The sequence below is a fragment of the Orycteropus afer genome, unplaced genomic scaffold, assembly GCF_000298275.1.
Source record: "Orycteropus afer afer isolate SDZICR_OR568_19922 unplaced genomic scaffold, OryAfe1.0 scaffold00192, whole genome shotgun sequence".
In the NCBI taxonomy this organism is placed as follows: Eukaryota; Metazoa; Chordata; class Mammalia; order Tubulidentata; family Orycteropodidae; genus Orycteropus; species Orycteropus afer.
The window spans coordinates 5,345,422-5,364,237 of record NW_006921779.1 but is presented as its reverse complement, the minus strand read 5'-3'; the positions used below and the strand labels follow the sequence as shown (position 1 = coordinate 5,364,237).

General features: G+C 40.1%; 1 protein-coding gene across 1 annotated transcript in view; it reads right to left on the bottom strand.

The window, feature by feature from the left end:
* The window catches only part of CLSPN (claspin), a 50,233-nt gene that overhangs the window by 25,938 nt on the left and 5,479 nt on the right, over nucleotides 1-18,816 (bottom strand). Inside the window, exons 4-11 of the mRNA XM_007947653.1 lie at nucleotides 18,279-18,440; nucleotides 16,963-17,040; nucleotides 12,548-12,620; nucleotides 11,145-11,253; nucleotides 10,399-10,970; nucleotides 3,996-4,187; nucleotides 1,357-1,595; nucleotides 42-220 (exon numbers count right to left, since the gene is read on the bottom strand). Of these exons, the coding sequence (XP_007945844.1) occupies nucleotides 42-220; nucleotides 1,357-1,595; nucleotides 3,996-4,187; nucleotides 10,399-10,970; nucleotides 11,145-11,253; nucleotides 12,548-12,620; nucleotides 16,963-17,040; nucleotides 18,279-18,440 (1,604 nt within the window). The remainder of the gene's footprint in view (nucleotides 1-41; nucleotides 221-1,356; nucleotides 1,596-3,995; nucleotides 4,188-10,398; nucleotides 10,971-11,144; nucleotides 11,254-12,547; nucleotides 12,621-16,962; nucleotides 17,041-18,278; nucleotides 18,441-18,816) is intronic.

Here is an 18,816-nt window from a genome sequence, read left to right as displayed (position 1 = left end):
TCCAAGGGAATCTTACTCTTCCTTAGATAAAATTCACTTACCCCATCTTAGAAGAGTTGTCCTTAAATAGAAGTAAGGTAGAATCTGATGAGAGAGGCTTGGGGACAGAGAGAAGGCCAACTGACTTGCCACTTCCACGACTTCCATCATTGTTTTCTTTATCTATTTCTTTCTCATCTTTGGTTTCTATTTCTTCACTATCAAGAAGGAATTCTGCAATCTTTAGCAATTACACCACCGAAAATAAAATAATACAAGTCAAAGATATGTACAGTCACATACTGTTAGTTTGAAATACAGATACTTGATTATAGGTCACATCTTAAACCTGAAAAGGTAAACCTGAAGGAAGTTTCTGACCCTTGTCATCGACATAATTTTCCACATAACTTCTAGAGCTCTTCTATACTTTTACCCTCCCAAAACTGTTATAAGGTTATAAAGGAAGATGGATTATCATTTTATTGAAGCAATAAGAAGTTGAACAATTAGTCTGAGACTGCAGTAGGACTACTGACCTCAAACCAACCAGACTGTTCAGCTCAGACACTGCTTTCTTCCTCCTCTACTTGGGGTTAAATATTAACTACCTTTTTCAAGTGACCCCAGTATCCAAATAAGAAAGCTTTTCTTTTTCTCTCACACCCAGCAATCCTATTACCTATCTTCCTTAGGCAGAAAACACTACTATGGAATAAGGGCAGGAGAACCTTCTACAAATACTCTCATTAATGCAGAATGAAATGAACTAAGGAAGAAATTTTCCCAAACCTTAACCAAGTCAAAGTTAAGAGTACTTTTTATTGTGAGAAGAGAAACATAAACAAACAATAGACAAAGCTAAAAGTCTCTGTTAGTACAAAGCCATTGCAATATTAGCATTATATTAAAATATATAAACTAGTAAGAGAAGTCAAGGCTATGGCTCTGGGAACTTTAGGTGTTTGATGGTACTCACAGAACTGACTGCACTAAGATCTAGGCACATAGGAGGTAGCTACCTTCATCTCCACCCACAAAATCTTTTACGCAATCAAATATGTTTATTCTACTCTTAAGGAGTCCTGCTAGCACAGCGGTTAAACATTCAGCTGCTAACCAAAAGGTTGGCAGTTTGAACCTACCAGCCACTCTACAGAACAAAGATGTGGCAGTCTGCTTTTGTAAATATTACAGCACCGGAAACCCGAAGGGGCAGTTCTACTCTGACATACAGGGTCGCCATAAGTCAGATCGACTCATAGCAACCTCTATGAGTATTCTACTCTTGTTCAAATCTGACTGTCTTTTTCCCTATTTATCATGACTTAGGAACAGATATTATAAAGGTAACTAAATAATACAATTGCCAGAGACCTCCTGATTGCCTTCCTCCTCCTCTTCCTTCTCCTCATCCTCTAGTTCTTCCTCTTCCTCCTCCACCTCTTCTCCATCTTCCTCAGATTCATCTGTCATTTCTTCCTCCTCCTCTTCCTCTTCCTCAAAGCCATCTTCATTATCCAATTTAAACAATGCTTGGCGCTTTTGACGCTCTTCAAGTCTCCTGAGTTTCATTGCTTCTTGCAGTTTAGCCTTCAGCACTTGAAGCTTTTCACCTGAGCAGGAATATGCAGAAATGCATTAGACACAATCATAGACTATATACAACAATAATGTAAGTATGTATTTAAGGCAACTCCAGAAGTCTTCCAGTCATGTCCAACCCTAAAAATTAGAGACTTTAGTACTCTCAGCTTTTGTTATTTTAACAAATGGGGATTATTAAGAATTGACATGCAGAAGAGAACTCCTATAATTAATGCCCTACACCCTGGCATAACATGCTACTCAGATAATAAAATTATTGTAACAAAGGACAAAAATAATGGAGAAGAGGCTTCAAAAGTCTCTGGCTCAGAGCCATAAAGGAAAACATCGATAAATTTATCCACATTAAAGAAAAAGAGCAACAACTCAAAAGTAAAATGGACAAAGAAAATGAACTGGTAGTTCACAGAAAAATAAATACATGTTAATAAATAAATGACAAATATTAGCCTCATTTTTGATTTAAGAAATGTAAATCAAAACAACGAGATACTATTTTCCACCCATTAGTTTGGCAAAAATTAGAAGATTTAATAATATCCATTACAAGAGGAAAAGGAACATAGGAAGACTTACATACCGATTTAGAGTATAAATTGGTGCAACCTGTTTTTTTTTAAGCTTTAACAAACAGGTAATTATTTTCTCACAGTTTAGGAGGCTACAAGTTTGAATCCAGGGTGCCCCTCTAGAAGAAGCTTTCTCCCTCTGTCGGCTCTGGAGGAGAGTCCTCGTCTCCTCTCAGCCATGGCTCCTCGGTGATCTTCATGTGGCATGGCATGTCTTTCCCCATCTTTGGTTTTTTATATCTCAGAGGAGACTGATTCAAGGCATACCCTATACTATTACTGCCTCATTAATATAACAAAGAAAACTCATTCCCAAATGGATTATAACCACAGGTACAGGGGTTCGGATTTCCAACACACATTTTTTGGGGAGGACCTAATTTAATCCCTAACACCACACTATGCCCTGGGAATCAGCTAACACATGAAGTTCTTCTACTCTACCCTGTACCATCATCACCCCTTCCCAAGCCTGTTCCTCTTGGCTATGATTTCTTGGCTCACTATCTCTTTAGTATCTCGGAGACTGCTTAATGTCTTTCAGCCTGGAGTTGAAATGAGCAAACTAAAGCCTTCCAAAACTAGCTCTTGCCCTTCATGGTCAAATTAGCCTCTGCTCTATCTCCCACAGACATCCGGTCATCCTCCTTACCATGGGGCACCCCCCCAGACACATCAACACACATGTAACAGGCACCTCACGTGGGCCAAGAATAGTGTCACAAGCTACAGACACAAGAATGAATCAGCTAATTCCTGTTAAAGGGAAAAGGAGACATTTTATCAGTATGCTTGTTATTAAAGGGGTATGAGGTTAAGTATTTAGAAGGTATTTGAAGGAGGGCTCACTCTGCTACTAACTAATAAAAGGTTGGATATTTTAGTCCACTGAGTGATGCAACCTTTTTGAAGGACAATTTGATGATACATATCAAAATCTGATTCAACGATTACACTGCTAGGAATTTTCCATCCAGGTATACCAATATATATAGGTACTAGGATACAACATTATATGAAACAGTCAAAAAGAGGAACAAACAAAATCCATCAAAAGGAGTATGATTAAAATATCATTTTATATCCATACAATGGAACATTAAACAGCTGTTAAAAATACTCAAAAGCAATATAGTAAGGTTTTTAAGTATCTGATCTCTGGAGTGAAGTGATCTGGTCCTACCATTTACTAGCTATGTAGCTTAAACAAGTTGTTTAAGTTTCCTCGTACATAAAATGAGGATTTTAATATTATCTACTTCATAGGGTTGTGAGGATTAATTGAGATAACACATGTAAAGCACCTAGAACAGTGCCTGGCAGAAAGTGTTTAATGTTATATACTAACACACACACATATATGCATGTAAGTTTTCTTAGAAAGACACTCAAGAAATTATTAATAGTTACCTTTGGGAAGACTAACTTTTCATTTTATACCTTTTTTTGGAGGGGGTTGTTTTAATTTTTCTTATGTAATATATTCCTTGTATTTTCAGTGTTGGGGATACAAGGGATAACAGACCCTTCCATAATACATGAAAATGGTTACAGTCTCCGCTAGAGGACTGTGCATTTTTTTTGTTTATTCTATGTATTTTCTGTAATAGATATACATTGCTTTTCATAGTAAGACAAATGTTATTTTAAGAAATCAAGCCATCTTGCCTACCCCACACCTGGAGGCAATGTTACACATGAATCATGCAAGAGGTATTGTAATCCATTTTCCAAAGCTCCAAAGAAAAAGATCCCATAGCTTTTCACCAAAGGGCTTTGCTAGTCAAAAAGACCTGTCAAGGTACACAGCAAAAAGCAAAGAACTGTGGACTCAAATACCTGGCTTGGTGTGGCTTGTCTCATCCAACTTTTCAGCTGCCAAAGTCACAGGTACCACATCTGCCTTTAGCTCTTCCTTTCCATCTATGCCCACGTCTTTCACAATGACATTCACATTCACCTTCTGACTGGCCCTGGGTTTGACTGCTGGATGAGCATGCTTCCAGAAACGCTGCTTCAAAGCTTCCAGTTCTAAACCCAAATGCCAACAAGTTTGTCAGTTTGTGATGCTCAAATTCTTTAAGATTTCAAATAAGAAACTGTTAAGTTTTTTAGCTCAAGAAAGCTGCAGACACACACACAGACAGAAATCAATAGTTCCTTTGCTACTAATGCCTTGAGTCAAATTCACACTTTAACCCATGCTAATAGACTGCTACAACTGTTCTTTCTTGATATTTCAAAAATTCATAGACTTTTTAAACAAATTTACAGTGAAAGTTTCTAAATATGTGTACAACTACTCTTTACTTACAATTTCATAATCTGACATTTCACATTAGGACCATACTAAAAATCTACTACCCGACCACTTTGCACATCAGCAACGTACATCTGGCAGTAATGGATGCCGAGGTATGAGACAAGAGTAATGCTGGCCATGATGATTAAGGTTATGGGTCAGTTTGGCTGGGCCATGATTCTCATGTCATAACTGGTTTGACAGTTATGTAATGATGCAATTTGGCAGTTATATAATGATGTAGTCATCCTCCATTTTCACATAATGCCGATTTTCTCTTAATAATCTGATCTTTGGAACCTAACCATGTTGATAAGTGAGGAGTAGGTATATTAAATCCTGAAAAAAATCCATTAAACTGGTAGAAATAAACACCATAATTTTCAATTATTCAAGGAATTAATTTTTCATAGGTTTCACTCTCTTCTTTATTTCCTATTTTGAATATGTCACTACTTATTAACAATCTTACTAAGTATAGACCAGGTGTAAAAAAATAAAAGGAAAAAAAAAAAAACAATCCAGTCACTACTGCAACTCAGCACCAAGACTGGGAAAAACTTCTCTTGGTGAGAGAAACTGTTATACAAGTACCATCAGAAAAGGAAATCCCACTTACAGGTAGTTCCTGAAACCACAACCCAATGTGTACACAAATGAGAATATATATACTGGGAGAAGTAAGATCAGCAGTCTAATGACCATAGGAACTTCCCCCTCTTCTTCTTCAATACTGTTGTTGTTGTTGTTAAGTGCCGTCAAATTGGACCCAACTCATAGCGACCCCTCCTTGGGTTTCCAAGGCAGTATCACTACAGAAGTAGATTGCCCAACCTTCCTTCTGAGGAGTAGCTGGTGGGTTTGAACCTCCAGCCTCTGGTTAGCAGTCAAGTGCCTTAGGCACTATGCTGCCAGAGAATTTTCTTCTTTCTTCTTCAGCCAGCTGTTGCCTGGCACCATCCCCTACTCTCTCTGCCTCACACATGATACTATAGTGGGATCTGTTCTAAGAGCTGGCAGTTACAAAGAGAAATGAAAGAAAAGGAGAAAAACCTCCTTTGGGACTGAGAGACTTTGAATATTTTTGTGTGGCCTTCTCCTCTTCCATGATAAAATGTCCAGGATATTCCGAGTTTGGTATTTTTCCAAAACACACTTGGAATTATACATGCTTCACAGGCTTTGTGATAAGAAACTATGTGTAGTTTTTCTTTCCCTAGAGGGACTTAGTAGAAAAAGAGAACTGGACAGGAATCTTTTTATCAAGTCCCTAACATTATTAGCAGCAAGAACCGAACTCCAAAGGGTTGCATGTTTACATTACAAACAAGAGTAAGGAGACAAGCTGTAAATCTGCTTCTTATTTTATGGTGGTCCAATCACGTAATGAGGAGCTCTGGTAGTGTAATGGTTAAGGAATTTGGCTGCTAAGCAAAAGGTGGGTGGTTGGAACCCATAAGCCGCTCTGTGGAAGATGAGGCATTCTGCTTCTGTAAAGATTTACAGCCTTGGAACTCAATTGGGGGTCGCTATGAGTCGGAATCAACTTGATAGTAGTCAGTTTGTTTTTTTTGTTTTAGCTGGGTAATGAGGTTAGAAGCAACAGGCGGAGACAGTAGAAAGGAAAAGACTAGGTAGGTCATTATTGGTGGCAGCAGAATAAAAGAAATGGGATGGGTAGGGAGATTAGTCGGGACCTAAAATAATAGGGAGGCAGGAGGTGCCTTGGTTCCTAATTGCAGAAAGTTGGAACCCTCAGAGTTCTTCATCCTCCAACCCACTAGAGTACCCACTCTCCTTGCCCTTTACTACATGATTCAACCATCATTCTTCATCCTAGAATCCCTGTTCAAGTTCCTCTCCTTCCCTCTGTCTTTTCCCTGCACCTCTCGTCAACTCCTTAAGTGAAAAGTCTCTGCCCTAGCTCTATCAGTAGCTTGGATTGAAGATTGTTCTCATTCCAATTGCTCTTAGCCCAGAAAGCACAGGAAAAAAAAGGCTATGGGATTATCTCCCATCCTATGCAGAGAACAAGAATAATATATTTCTGGCACCCCAAATTTTAAATCTACATGCACTTTCTCATAAATCTTAAATGAAGTTAAGAAAATTGAGTTTTTCCAATTGCCTTTCCTCTTAGCCCTTTCCAATGTACTTGCCACACTAGCTACCAGACTGAACTTCCTAAAATGAAAATCTGATTGGCTCACTTCCCTTTTTAAAAATGTTTCAGTGGTCCCCTATTAACAAAAGGCAGAGTTCAAGCTCCCAGTGTTGCCTAAAAGCCTACCTAATCTGGCCTCTGCTCAACCTGGTGTTCTGGTTGCCTAGTGCCGCTCTGACAAGAATATACCACAAATGGGATGGCCTTAACAAACAGGAGTTTATTCTTACAATTTGGAGGCTTTAAGCCCAAGTTCAAAGTGCTCGGCTCTAGGGGCTGGGTGAAAGCCCCTCAACCTTGGGGTCCAGCTCTGCCTCCTGCTCCCGGCCCACTGAAGCTAGAGGCGTTTCTTCACTCAGACAGCTGCTGGCTGCTGAGGCTGTGAAGCCCCATAGTTGACAAGCAAAAAGGCACAGTACCGATGTTACCAAACCACACAGCAGGCCATTAACTTAAGTTCATTTTAAGTCCCAAGGTCAACGGAGCATAGCAGGCTGCTGAGCAAGGACATGGCTACGTGCAGGGTCCAAGCGTGCCATAGGCTAGAACCCCTTCTCAAAGCTTATCCTTATATACAGGAAGCAGACCACATACTCAGCTGCTCCCAGTAGATTCCACCATGGAGTTGATTACCAGTCTCATCATGGGGAATACTACATCCAGCTGCCCTGCTACTCAACCAGGCCTAGCCAAGTTGACATATAAACACAACCATCACACCTGGTCATTAATTCCTCCTCACAGTCTTCACTTCACTCAGTCAGCTTTCTCCTGTCTCTTTACCTTTTGCAGGTCTGTGCCCTCTGCCAAGAAACGTTCCCTCACCTCTCTGCATTGGGGTCTCCTACTCAGCTTTCAGGCCTTAGTTCACTTATCAGCTCCTTTCAGAAGCTTCCCTGACTTCCCAGTTCAAGTGAAGTACCCTCTTCTGGGCTCCCAATGCACCCACCCCAAGAGTATACCTTCACCACAGCACTTACTTGCCAGTATTGTAATGGTCTGTTTGCCTGTCACTCCAACTAGAACTTTAACTGAGAGCTGGGACTATGTCTTACTTGTATATACAGCACCTAACAGTGCTAATTAAAGTTCATTTCATAAATGAATGAGTTGATATTCAGCTTTACATATGTCATGGAATAGGCTTGATCTGGGAACCCAACTTTCATGTCAAATATTATTCCTAAAGGAAAACATGTTCTGCTTTCAAAATAAATGCCTACCACGTGCCAGTGGTTAAGCACTTGGCTGCTAACTGAGAAAGGTCAGCAGTTCAAACCCACCAGCCACTCTGTGGCAGAAAGATGAGGCATTCTGTTCCTATAAAGATTTACAGGCTTGGGAACCCCATGGGTCAGTTCTACTCTGTCCTAGAGGGTCACTCTGAGTTGGAATTGACTCAATGGCAATGGGTTTGGTTATGTGTCAAGCACTATGCTACAGTCTCTGAATAAGCCAAGTATAATGTTAGAGAACATTTGTAAACTAACACCTGGGGTTATGAGAATTAACCCAATGTTAATTCTCACAATAGAATTGACTGTGACTCTTAATGACCCTACAACATAGGGCAGAACTACCCCATAGGGTTTCCAAGGCTGAAATCTTTAGGGAAGCAGACTGCCACATACTTCTCCTGTGGAGCAGGTGGTGCGTTCAAGCCACTGACCTTTTAATGAGCAGCCAAGCATTTAACCACTGCACCATCAAGGCTCCTTATCAGAATTAACAAAGACTAACTAAGAAAGAATCTATCAGTGTCTAGTATATTAGGTATGCTTCTTCCCTTTCCTATTTCTTAGTCTAGAACAATTTAGATAACTTTTAGTTCCAGGTAACAAAACTTTCCCTCAATGTTCTGCAACATCTCATTCTCATGCTTCTTTGCTAAAAGAGCTATGTTATTTCTGTTATACAATCCCTTCTTCCCCACCTCCTGCTCTGGTCAAACCGATTTATACATCCTCCCTATATGTACTATAAACTGCTCTTTCTGTTCTTCCAAGAATGTCCTCTCCACCTCCAAAAAGTTCATCCACTCAACCAACAATGCTTAGTTTACGTACCAGATACTGTGGCTGACATAGAAACTGCCAACAAGAGACTGTTTAAAGAAGGAGTCTTAATGTAAACATTTCACAATAATAGTAGAAATAGTAGCTAAGTGCTTCTTTAGGCTAACCATTTGTATGCATCATTTCAATACATATTCTTCACGATAGTCCTATGAGCCAGATGGTGCTATGCTATTATTTGATCTTTTTATAAAGATGGCTTAGAGAAGTCAAGGAGCTCTGGTAGCATAGTGGCTAAAACACTTGACTGCTAACCAGAAGGCTGACGGTTCAAACCCACCAGCCACTCCTCGGAAGGAAGGTTGGGCAATCCTACTTCTGTAGTGATACTGCCTCAGAAACCCAAGGAGGGGTCGCTATGCGTCAGGGCCGACTCGACGGCACATAACAACAACAACAACAGAGAGGTCAAGTAACATGCCAAAATTAAGTAAGTTAAAAAGTCCAGATTTCAACCTTGTTCTAGCTACAGAGCCTAAGCTTAACCACCATGCCACTGCCTCAACAGAGGAACCAAAAAAAAAAAAAACAAAAAAACCTCAAAACAAACGCACTGCCATCGAGTAGATTCCAACTCACAGCAACCCCTCCTTGGGTTTCTGAGGTGGTATCTCTGCGGAAGTAGATTGCCCAGTCTCCCTTCCGAGGAGTGGCTGGTAGGTTTGAACTGCCAGCCTTCTGGTTAGCAGTCAAATGCCTTAGGCACTATGCCACCAGAGCTCCCAAGGGAGCACCCAACTCTATCCAAGAGAGGCAAAGAAGTTTACCAATATAATACTTGAGGTTAGTCTTGAAGGTTCATTTATTTGTTCATTCATTAACTAAGTGCCTACAATGTGCCATCCACTGTGGCAGTGCTAGACATAAAGTAGGGAATAAAACAGAACAAGATCCCTATTCATAAAGGAGAAGGCAATGAACAAGTAATTACATACACTTACACTTCAAACATCCCTTAAACCACCAATTTGGAGTCCTTGGGTAGTGCAAATGGTTAAGCACTCAGCTGCTAACCAAAAGGTGGGTAGGCCTGAGTCTACCCAGCGATATCTTGGAAGAAAGCCCTGGCAATTGACTTCTGAAAGCTCATCCATTGAAAACCCTGTGGAGCAGTTACACTGTCACACATGGAGCTGCCGTGAGTCAAAATCTACTCGATGGTAAGTGGTTTGGTGTTTTTTTTTTTTTTTTAAGTTTTTTTTTTTTAATTTAAGTAATTTATCCCTTCTTTGACCTTTCCGTAAGACTTTATTCTAAATATTTATTTTAGCAAAGAATACTTTTCCCTTTTCTTCCCATTGTTTAACAGCATCTTGCATACAGGGGACAGTCTAATACTTGTTGAACAAGTGGAGAAAAAAATTCAGTTTTGCAAATTTACTGAACTAACATGGTTTTTAACTCTGACAAAACATTTTTAAGAATATCTTAATAAGATATGACACACACTCTCCCAGAATAGAACAGCAATGCACCTCTTTTGCATATTATCTATCTACAGGCTTCTAATTTAAACAAGGCTTAGATCATTCTGATAGCCTGCCAAATTTATTAAAATGGGATTCTACCTGTCCCTACTACATCTGTAGAATAAGATTATGTGCCAGTCTTGGTTTCTCCTTGTTCCCTGTTCTCCACAATGGCAAATAACTGAAAAATGCCAGGATAAACTGTGAGATTCTCCACAATTCAAAGGATTACCTCTGTTTGTTTCAGGTTCATCAAGTATCACAAAGGATTCTTCATCAGCACCCAGCCGAGGTTTAATGGAAACATTTACTCCCAGTTGCTTAAGTCTATCCAGAGTGAACCGTCTCACTTTTTCAGGTGGCACAGTTGCTGCTGATTTCGTTTGCTGCCCAGGATCTTCCACTTTGCCATCTGCTTCTTCTACTTTTTCCAGGACTTCTCCTCCCTCTAGAGCAAAAGGTTCAGGTGCCACGAGCCCTCCAGCCTGATACTCTTCACCCTCCTTGGTCCCTAGGAAGCTGGGTTCCTTTTGCTCCACTGAACTGCTCCTGGAACCATCAGTTTGCTTCTGTTTCTCCTGAATTTCTAGCTCTTCACTTCCCATCAAATCCTTACAGCAAGACTCATCTAACCCAGCAGTGATGTGGGGTTCCTTTAAAGCTGCAAGGAGTGGATTGATTTCCGCTTCACATTCTGTGCCTATTGCCTGCTCAGAACTTTTGCTATGGGAGTCACTGTTCATTTCAGTTGTATTTGCAGTGGTTATCATTTTTTTGTTATGGCTTGGCTGATACTTAGATGACCTAGAGAAGGGAAAATGAGCTGGAGTTTAAAATCATCCTAAATATGAAACATTCTCTTCCCGTAACACATAATGATAGTTTTAAAGGAATGAAGAATCTGATTTTTATGCCAGATTCATGCTACAAAACCGAATGCTTAATAACATTATAACCACAAGGAAAGCGAGTTCTTACTTTAGCAGGGCCATGGCATTTCCCCGGCAAGTGGGTCGGGGTTTACGTTTGAAGAAATCATGAATGGTTTTATTCTCAGGCATATGATATGGAAGATTAAGTGCAGACTCTGTAATATGGAACAAAACAAGTAAATACAAATATTGCACATTCTGAAATGTCACTTCATAGTCAGCTAACCAAACTGTTAACCAAGACCATTACCAGAAACAGAAAACAATCATCACACTGACAAAGGCAGGAGCTAAGTACAAACGAAGACCTCCTGAAGACCAATGGCTTTTAAACCTGAGGTGAAATCAAAATGACCCAAGAAGCATTTTAAAAGTACAGACACTTGGACCCAATTCCAAATTTATTGAATTAGCCTGCTAAAGGGGCAAGGAGGCCCCATCTTCTGACCTCCCCTAACTCCACAAGGAGGACAGAATCACCATCAGCAGCCCAAGGCCTGTTCCTATGAGGCCAGACATGCTGCCACCCGCCAGCCCTTTCACCAACCCTGACACCAACCATCCCTCCCACGGCACTTTCTACCTCTGTTGGGCTCAACGATTCATTGCGGTGGCCATGCAGAACTCACAGACACCACTCACAGATTATGGGGTTTATTAGGGAAGCAACAGGCTACAACTCAAATTCAGCAACATGCTCAGGATTCAGTTCCTCGTTCAGGACAGTCTCCCCTCTGCCATGCCCTTAGACACACCTCTGTGGCCCTTGGCCTTTTGGCCAGGCCCTCTGCCTCTATGGGCCAAGTATGTCTGTCACTCTATCTCGTGCCTCTTGGTTCCACTGCTGTCATCTCTCAGCTGGGCATCTCTCTTTCAGTAACAGGTCAGATCCTCAGCCAGCAGTGAGAAATATTCCCCCTCTTTGCCTCTGGGAGGGCTCACTTTAAGCCCAGCAGAGTGGCAAAACCAACCAATCCCAACACTAGAATTCCACACACCTGAGAGTGAGTGAACTTCCCAGAAAATCGCTTGTGCTGCTCTCACAATACCCCAGATAGATAACTTTAACTATCAGAAGCTACTTTGTTGCTCATGGCAAATTCCACCATAGAGTTCACAAAGACTGGTAGAAAAGCCACATCATGTAATTTACTATACTGCAAGCTTCTGTTGGGCCTAAGAATTTATATGTTAGAAAAGCTCCTAAGGCACCTGATACAAACAGTCCTTAGACAACCATTAAAAAATACACCATCTCTCCACTATAGTTCTGGAAATATGCTATTTACACTAATGTAAAAAGCATATGTAGATTAGTGTCCATTCACCAAAATCAACTGTAAACTTGATACTATATTCCAAGATGAAGAGTATTAAAAAAAAAAATTCAAATTCAGCTTACAAAAAAATACTGATTTGTCTTAAAGTTTACTGTACGATTTGTGTTACCTCGAATAAGGCGCTGAGTCTCACTATGCAGTTTTCTTAATGCTTCCTTACTTAACTTGGCTGCCTTCCTTTCCTTAAAGAAAACATAAGGGGAGACTATATTAATGGTATTATCCAGAAACACAAATATTCATCCCTCAAAACTCGGCCCTCTCCAAGAAGAGAATGGAGAGGGAACTCATTGAGTCAATTACAACTCATAATGACCCCCACTGGAATTCCAAGGCTGTATCCTTACAGAAGCAGATGGACTCATCTTTCTTTTGCAGAGCAGCTACTGGGTTTCATGATTTTGTTGTTGTTTTTAGGTGCCATCAAGTCAATTCTGACTCATAGCACAACCTATGTATAACAACATGAAATGCTGCCCTATCCTGCTCCACCTTCACAATCCTAGCTATGCTTGAACCCACTGTTGCAGCCACTATGTCAATCCATCTTGCCAAGGGTCTTCCCCATTTTTGTTCACCCTCCACTTTACCAAGAATGATATCCTTTTCCAGGGAATCACCCCTACATGACCAAAGTAGGTGAGACAAAGTCTGGCCATCTCACTTCTAAGGAGCATTCCAGCTTCACTTCTTCTAGAATAAATTTGTTCTTTCTTCTGATAGTCCATAGTATTTTCAGTATTCTTCACCAATATCACAACTCAAAGGCTTCAGTTCTTTGGTCTTCCTTATTCATTGTCCAACTTTCATATGCATATGAAGCAATTGAAAATATCATGGCTTGTGTTACATGCCCCTTAGTCTTCAAAGTGACATCTTTGCCCTTCAACACTTTGAGGTCTTTTGCAGCATACTTTGCCCAGTGCAATACAACATCTGATCTCTTGACTGTTGCTTCCTCAAGTGTTGATTACAGATCCAAGTAAAATGAAATCTTTGACAACTTCAGTATTTTCTCCATTTATCATGATGTTGCTTATTGGTCCAGTTGTAAGGATTTTTGTTTTCTTTATGTTGAGGTGTAATCCATACTGAAGACTAGTCTTTGATCCATCTTCAAGTGCTTCAAGTCATCTGCACTTTCAGCAAGCGAGATATAACCTGTATATCGCAGGTTATTAATGAGTCTTCCTCCAAACCTGAGGGAGCTCTGGTGGTGTAATGCCTAAGGCTCTTGACTGCTAACCAGAAGGCTGGTGGTTCAAACCCACCAGCCACTCCTCGGAAGGAAGATGGGGCAATCTACTTCTGTAGTAATACTGCCTTGGAAACCCAAGGAGGGGTCGCTATGAGTCAGGGCCAACTCAATGGCACATAACAACAACAACCAGTCCTGATGCTATGTTCTTCTTCATATAGTCCAGCTTCTTGAATTATTTGCTCAGCATACAGACTGAATAAATATGGTGAAAGGATAAAACCCCGACACACATCCTTCCTGATTTTAAATCATACAGTATTCCCTTTGTTCTGTTTGAATGACAGTCTCTTGGTCTGTGTACAGGTTCCTCATGAACACAATTAAATGCTCTGGAATTCCCATTCTTTGTAATATTATCCATAATTTGTTATGATCCACACAGTCAAATGCCTTTGCATAGTCAATAAAACACAGGTTAACATTTTTCTGGTATTCTTTGCTCTGAGCCAAGATCCATCTGACATCAGCAATGATATCCCTTGTTCCACATCCTCTTCTGAATCCAACTTGCATTCCTGGAAGTTCCTTGTCAATATACTGCTGCAACCATTTTTTAATTATCTTCAGCAAAATTTTACTTGTGTGTGATATTAATAATATTGTTTGGTAATTTCCACATTTTGTGGGATCACCTTTCTTTGGAATGGACACAAACGTAAATCTCTTCCAGTCAGTTGGCCAGGTCTTCCAAATTTTCTGGCATAGACAAGTAAACACCTCCAGAGCTGCATCCATTTGTTGAAACATCTTAATGGGTATTCTGTCAATTCCTGCAGCCTTGTTTTTTGCTAATTCCTTCAGTGCTTCTTGGACTTCTTCCTTCAGTACCATTGGTTCTTGATCATACGCCACCTTCTGAAATGGATGAACATCGACCAATTCTTTCTGGTACAGTGACTCTGTGTATTCCTTCCATCTTCTTTTGATGCTTCTTATATCATTCAGTATTTTGCCATAGAATTCTTCAATATTGCAATTTGAGGCTTGATTTTTTCCTTCAGTTCTTTCAGCTTGAGAAATGCTAAGAGTGGTCTTCACTTTTGGTTTTCTAATTCCAGGTCTTTGCACATTTCATGATAATACTTTACTATGTCTTCTCAAGCTGCCCTTTGAAATCTTCTGTTCACCTCTTTTATTTCAACATTTCTTCTTTTCACTTTAGCTACTCTCTGTTAAAGAGCAAGTTTCAGAGTCTCTTCTGACATCCATTTTGGTTTTTTCTTCCTTTTCTGTCTTTTTAATAACAATATTTTCTTCATGTAGGATGCTCTTGACATCATTGCACAACTCATCTGATCTTTGGTCACCAATGTTCACTGCATCAAATCTATTCTTCAGATGGTCTCTAAATTCAGGTGGGATATATTCAAGGTCATACTTTGTCTCTCGTGGACTTGCCTTAATTTTCTTCAGCTTCAACTTAGACTTGCATATGAGCAACTGATGGTCCATTCCACAGTCAGCTCCTGGCTTGTTTTGAGTGATGATACTGAGCTTCTCCATTGCCTCTTTCCACAGATGTAGTCAATTTGACTTCTGTGTATTCCATCTGGTAAGGTCCATGTGTATAGTTGCCGTTTGTGTTATTGAAAAAAGGTATTTGCAGGGTGGGAGAGGAGGGGAGGAAACACTACAAAAATGAAAAATAATAATGCTAAAAAAATTAAAAAAGGAAAAAGGTATTTGCAATGAATACATCATTGGTCTTGAAAAACTTTATCATGTGATCTTCAACATCATTTCTATCAGCAAGGCCATATTTTCCAACTACCAACACTCCTTTGTTTCCCACTTTCACATTCCAATCAGCAAGAATCAGTACATCTTGATTGCATGTTTGGTCAATTTCAGACTGCAGAAGTGGTAAAAATATTCAATTTCTTCATCTTTTGCTTTGGTGGTTGGTGTGTAAATTTCAATAATAGTGGTATCAACGGGTCTGCCTTGGAGGTGTGTGATAGTTGAAGCTGTGTGTCAACTTGGCTAGACCACAATTCTGTGTGGTTTAAGCAATTGTGATATGGGTTGTTCCCATGACGGGATCAGATGTATGTTTTGGACAGTCAATCCATTGAAAGGGAGTTTCCCTAGGGGTGTGGCCTGCTTCCAGTGTATTTATGGACATCCTGGGAAAAGAGACACTCTTCTGTGGATTGGGATTCTGTTGTGCTGCCTACAACTATCCATGAGTGAACAATCCACCATTCAGCCTGGAGATCTTGGATTCATCATTCGTTGGAGTCAACAGCCAGTATACTGCCGGCAAACCTTGAGCTCATCAGCCCCTGCAGCTGCATGAGTTGGGAAAAGCCTCCAGCTTGAGGTCTGATCCAAGAACTTGGGACTTGCAGCTTCTGTAAGTATGTGAGCCATTTTCCTAAGATAAATTTCTCTTTCTCTCTATATATACAAACTTTACTGGTTTTGCTTCTCTAGAGAACCCAGTCTGACACAAGGTGTATGGATATTATTCTATCACTGACAGCACTGTACTTTAGGATAGATCTTGAAATGTTCTTTTTGATGATGAAGGCAATGCTATTCCTCATCAATTTGTCATTCCTGGCATAATAGACCATATGACTGTCTGATTCAAAATGGCCAATACCAATCCATTCCAGCTCACTAATGCCTAAGATACAGATCTATATGCATTCCATTTCAATTTTGACAAATTCTAATTACCCCAGATTCATACTCTGTACATTCTATGTTCTGATTACCAATGGATGTTTGTAGCTGTTTCTTCCATTTTGAGTCATGCTCCATCAGCAAATGAAGGTCCAAAAGGTTTACTTCATCCATGTCTAATATTAAGGGTAACTCTACTTTGAGGAGGCTGCACTTTCCCAGTCATATTTTGAGTGCGTTCCCACCTGAGAGGGTCATCTTCCAGCACTATCTATCTCAGACAATGTTTCACAGCTATTTATAAAGTTTTCCAGTAATGTGACAGAGTTTCACTATTCATAAGATTTTCAGTGGCCAATGTTTTCAGAAGTGGATGGCCCCATTCTTCTTCTTAGTCTGTCTTAGACTGGAAGCTCTGCTGAAACCTGTCCACCATGGGTGACCCTGCTGGTATCTGAAATTGGTGGCACAGCCTCCAGGTTCACAGGAACACACAAGCCACCACAGATTGACAGATGAGTAGTGGGGAAAATACTATGATAGACAAGATAAAATACTTAACCCTAGAAGTCCACTATCTCGTGGAGAAAGAGCTCAAGGCTATATGATTGCTACGCAGGGCTTTACCTCACCTTCCTCATGGAGCCTTCTGATAACTCATTTTGTGCTTCAAATGAATAGAAATCACTCTCCAAAGATGGTTCTTGTTTCTAAAAGAGAAAATTGAAAACTAAAGTGAAATAAAATGTTTCTCACTCAAAGACCACTTTTGTACTCCACCGTCATATTATGCCACATTAAAAATAAGTCAATAATTATCAAATAGAAATTTAACAATACACAACATCCTATAATGCCTAGAAGAAAATCACATGTGTCAAAAGAGCTTGAACCTTCATTTCTTATCTGTTTTACATCTTACCCTAAGAAGGGACAATTGTTCTGGTTACCTAGTGCCACTCTGACAAGAATGTACCACAAATGGGATGTCCTTAACAAACAGGAGTTTATTCTCTTACAGTTTGGAGGCTTTAAGTCCAACTTCAAAGTGCCAGGCTCTAGGGGCTGGGTGGAAAGTCCCTCAACCTTGGGGTTCAGCTCTGCCTCCTGCTTCTGGCCCATTGGAGCTAGAGGCTTTTCTTCACTCAGACAGCTGCTAGCTGCTAAGACCAACAAGCCCAAGGCTGACAAATAGAAAGGCACAGTCCTGATGTTACCAAACCACAAGGCAGGCCATTAACTCAAGCCCATTGAAAGTCCCAAGGTTGGCAGAGCATGGCAGGCTGCTGAACAGTGACACGGCTACATGCAGGGTTCAAGCATACCATAAGCTAGAGACCATTTCCTAAGGCTTCTCCTTATATACAGGACCCAGACCACATCCCTAGGGCAGCTACTCAGCTGCTCACAATAGACTCCACCATAGAGTTGATTACTAGTCTCATCATGGGGAATACTACTACATCCAGCTGTTCAGCCTCTCAACCAGGCCCAGCCAAATTGACTCACAAAGTTAACTACCACAGACAATGATTCCCAAAGAAAAATCTTAGGAAGAATAATTATGCTTCTAGACACTCAGGGAAACAATGCCTTGACTGATACTCTCTCTTTGATTCCTTTCTGAAATTCTGCAGGGTTCATTTCTCAGAGCCCATAGGTTGGTAAAATTTATAGCTCTGTCCTATTAACTTGCTTTTTATCACAATAAGGGATCTCCCCCCGGCCCCCCCCCAACATTCCTAAAAGGGCAGTAACAAAATACTAGTTTTCCAAACAAGTTAGCATGTATATTACTTGTACTGCAAGTTTCCAAAATAAACATCTAAAAACTTAAATCAATTGACACGTTTTTCTTAAGTTAAAAAAAAGTTAAGGTCACAACTGTAAATTAAAAAATAACACAAAGGTTAGCACCATATGGTTAGCTCTTTCATCTTTTACTTGCCTTGTGCTTTTTCACTTTGTTTTTCACAGCTGCCCTTATTGATTCTAATGACTCTTCATCGTCCAGTGGAGAGTTATTTTCCTCCTCCAATCCAGTTTCAAAAAGGTCTTTATCCACAAGAAGACAGCCACTGTCATTAAATGGCTGTTTCATATCCTCTTTCTGGATAATGTATAAAGAAAAAATAGAATCCAGCCATTTTAGAATCCATTATTTTAAAACATTATATGGTCATTTAGTTCATGCCAGAAAAAGCATGTATTTCATCAACAGACAAGTATATGGCAATCTAGAACATTCTTAATGGTTCCAGATCTACAATTAGCCTTTATAGTGCAAACTATTATTTTTATCTATTGTCCAAAATCAAATTAATAACCAGTCGCTACTTTTTTTTTTTTAATTGTCATTTGGGTGAAAGTTTGCAGAGCAAATTCACTTTCCCACACAGCAGTTCACACACTTTGTCTCATGACATTGACTACAATTTACCACAATGCAACAGCTCCCCTCCCACTTCCTCCCCTTAGTTACCTCT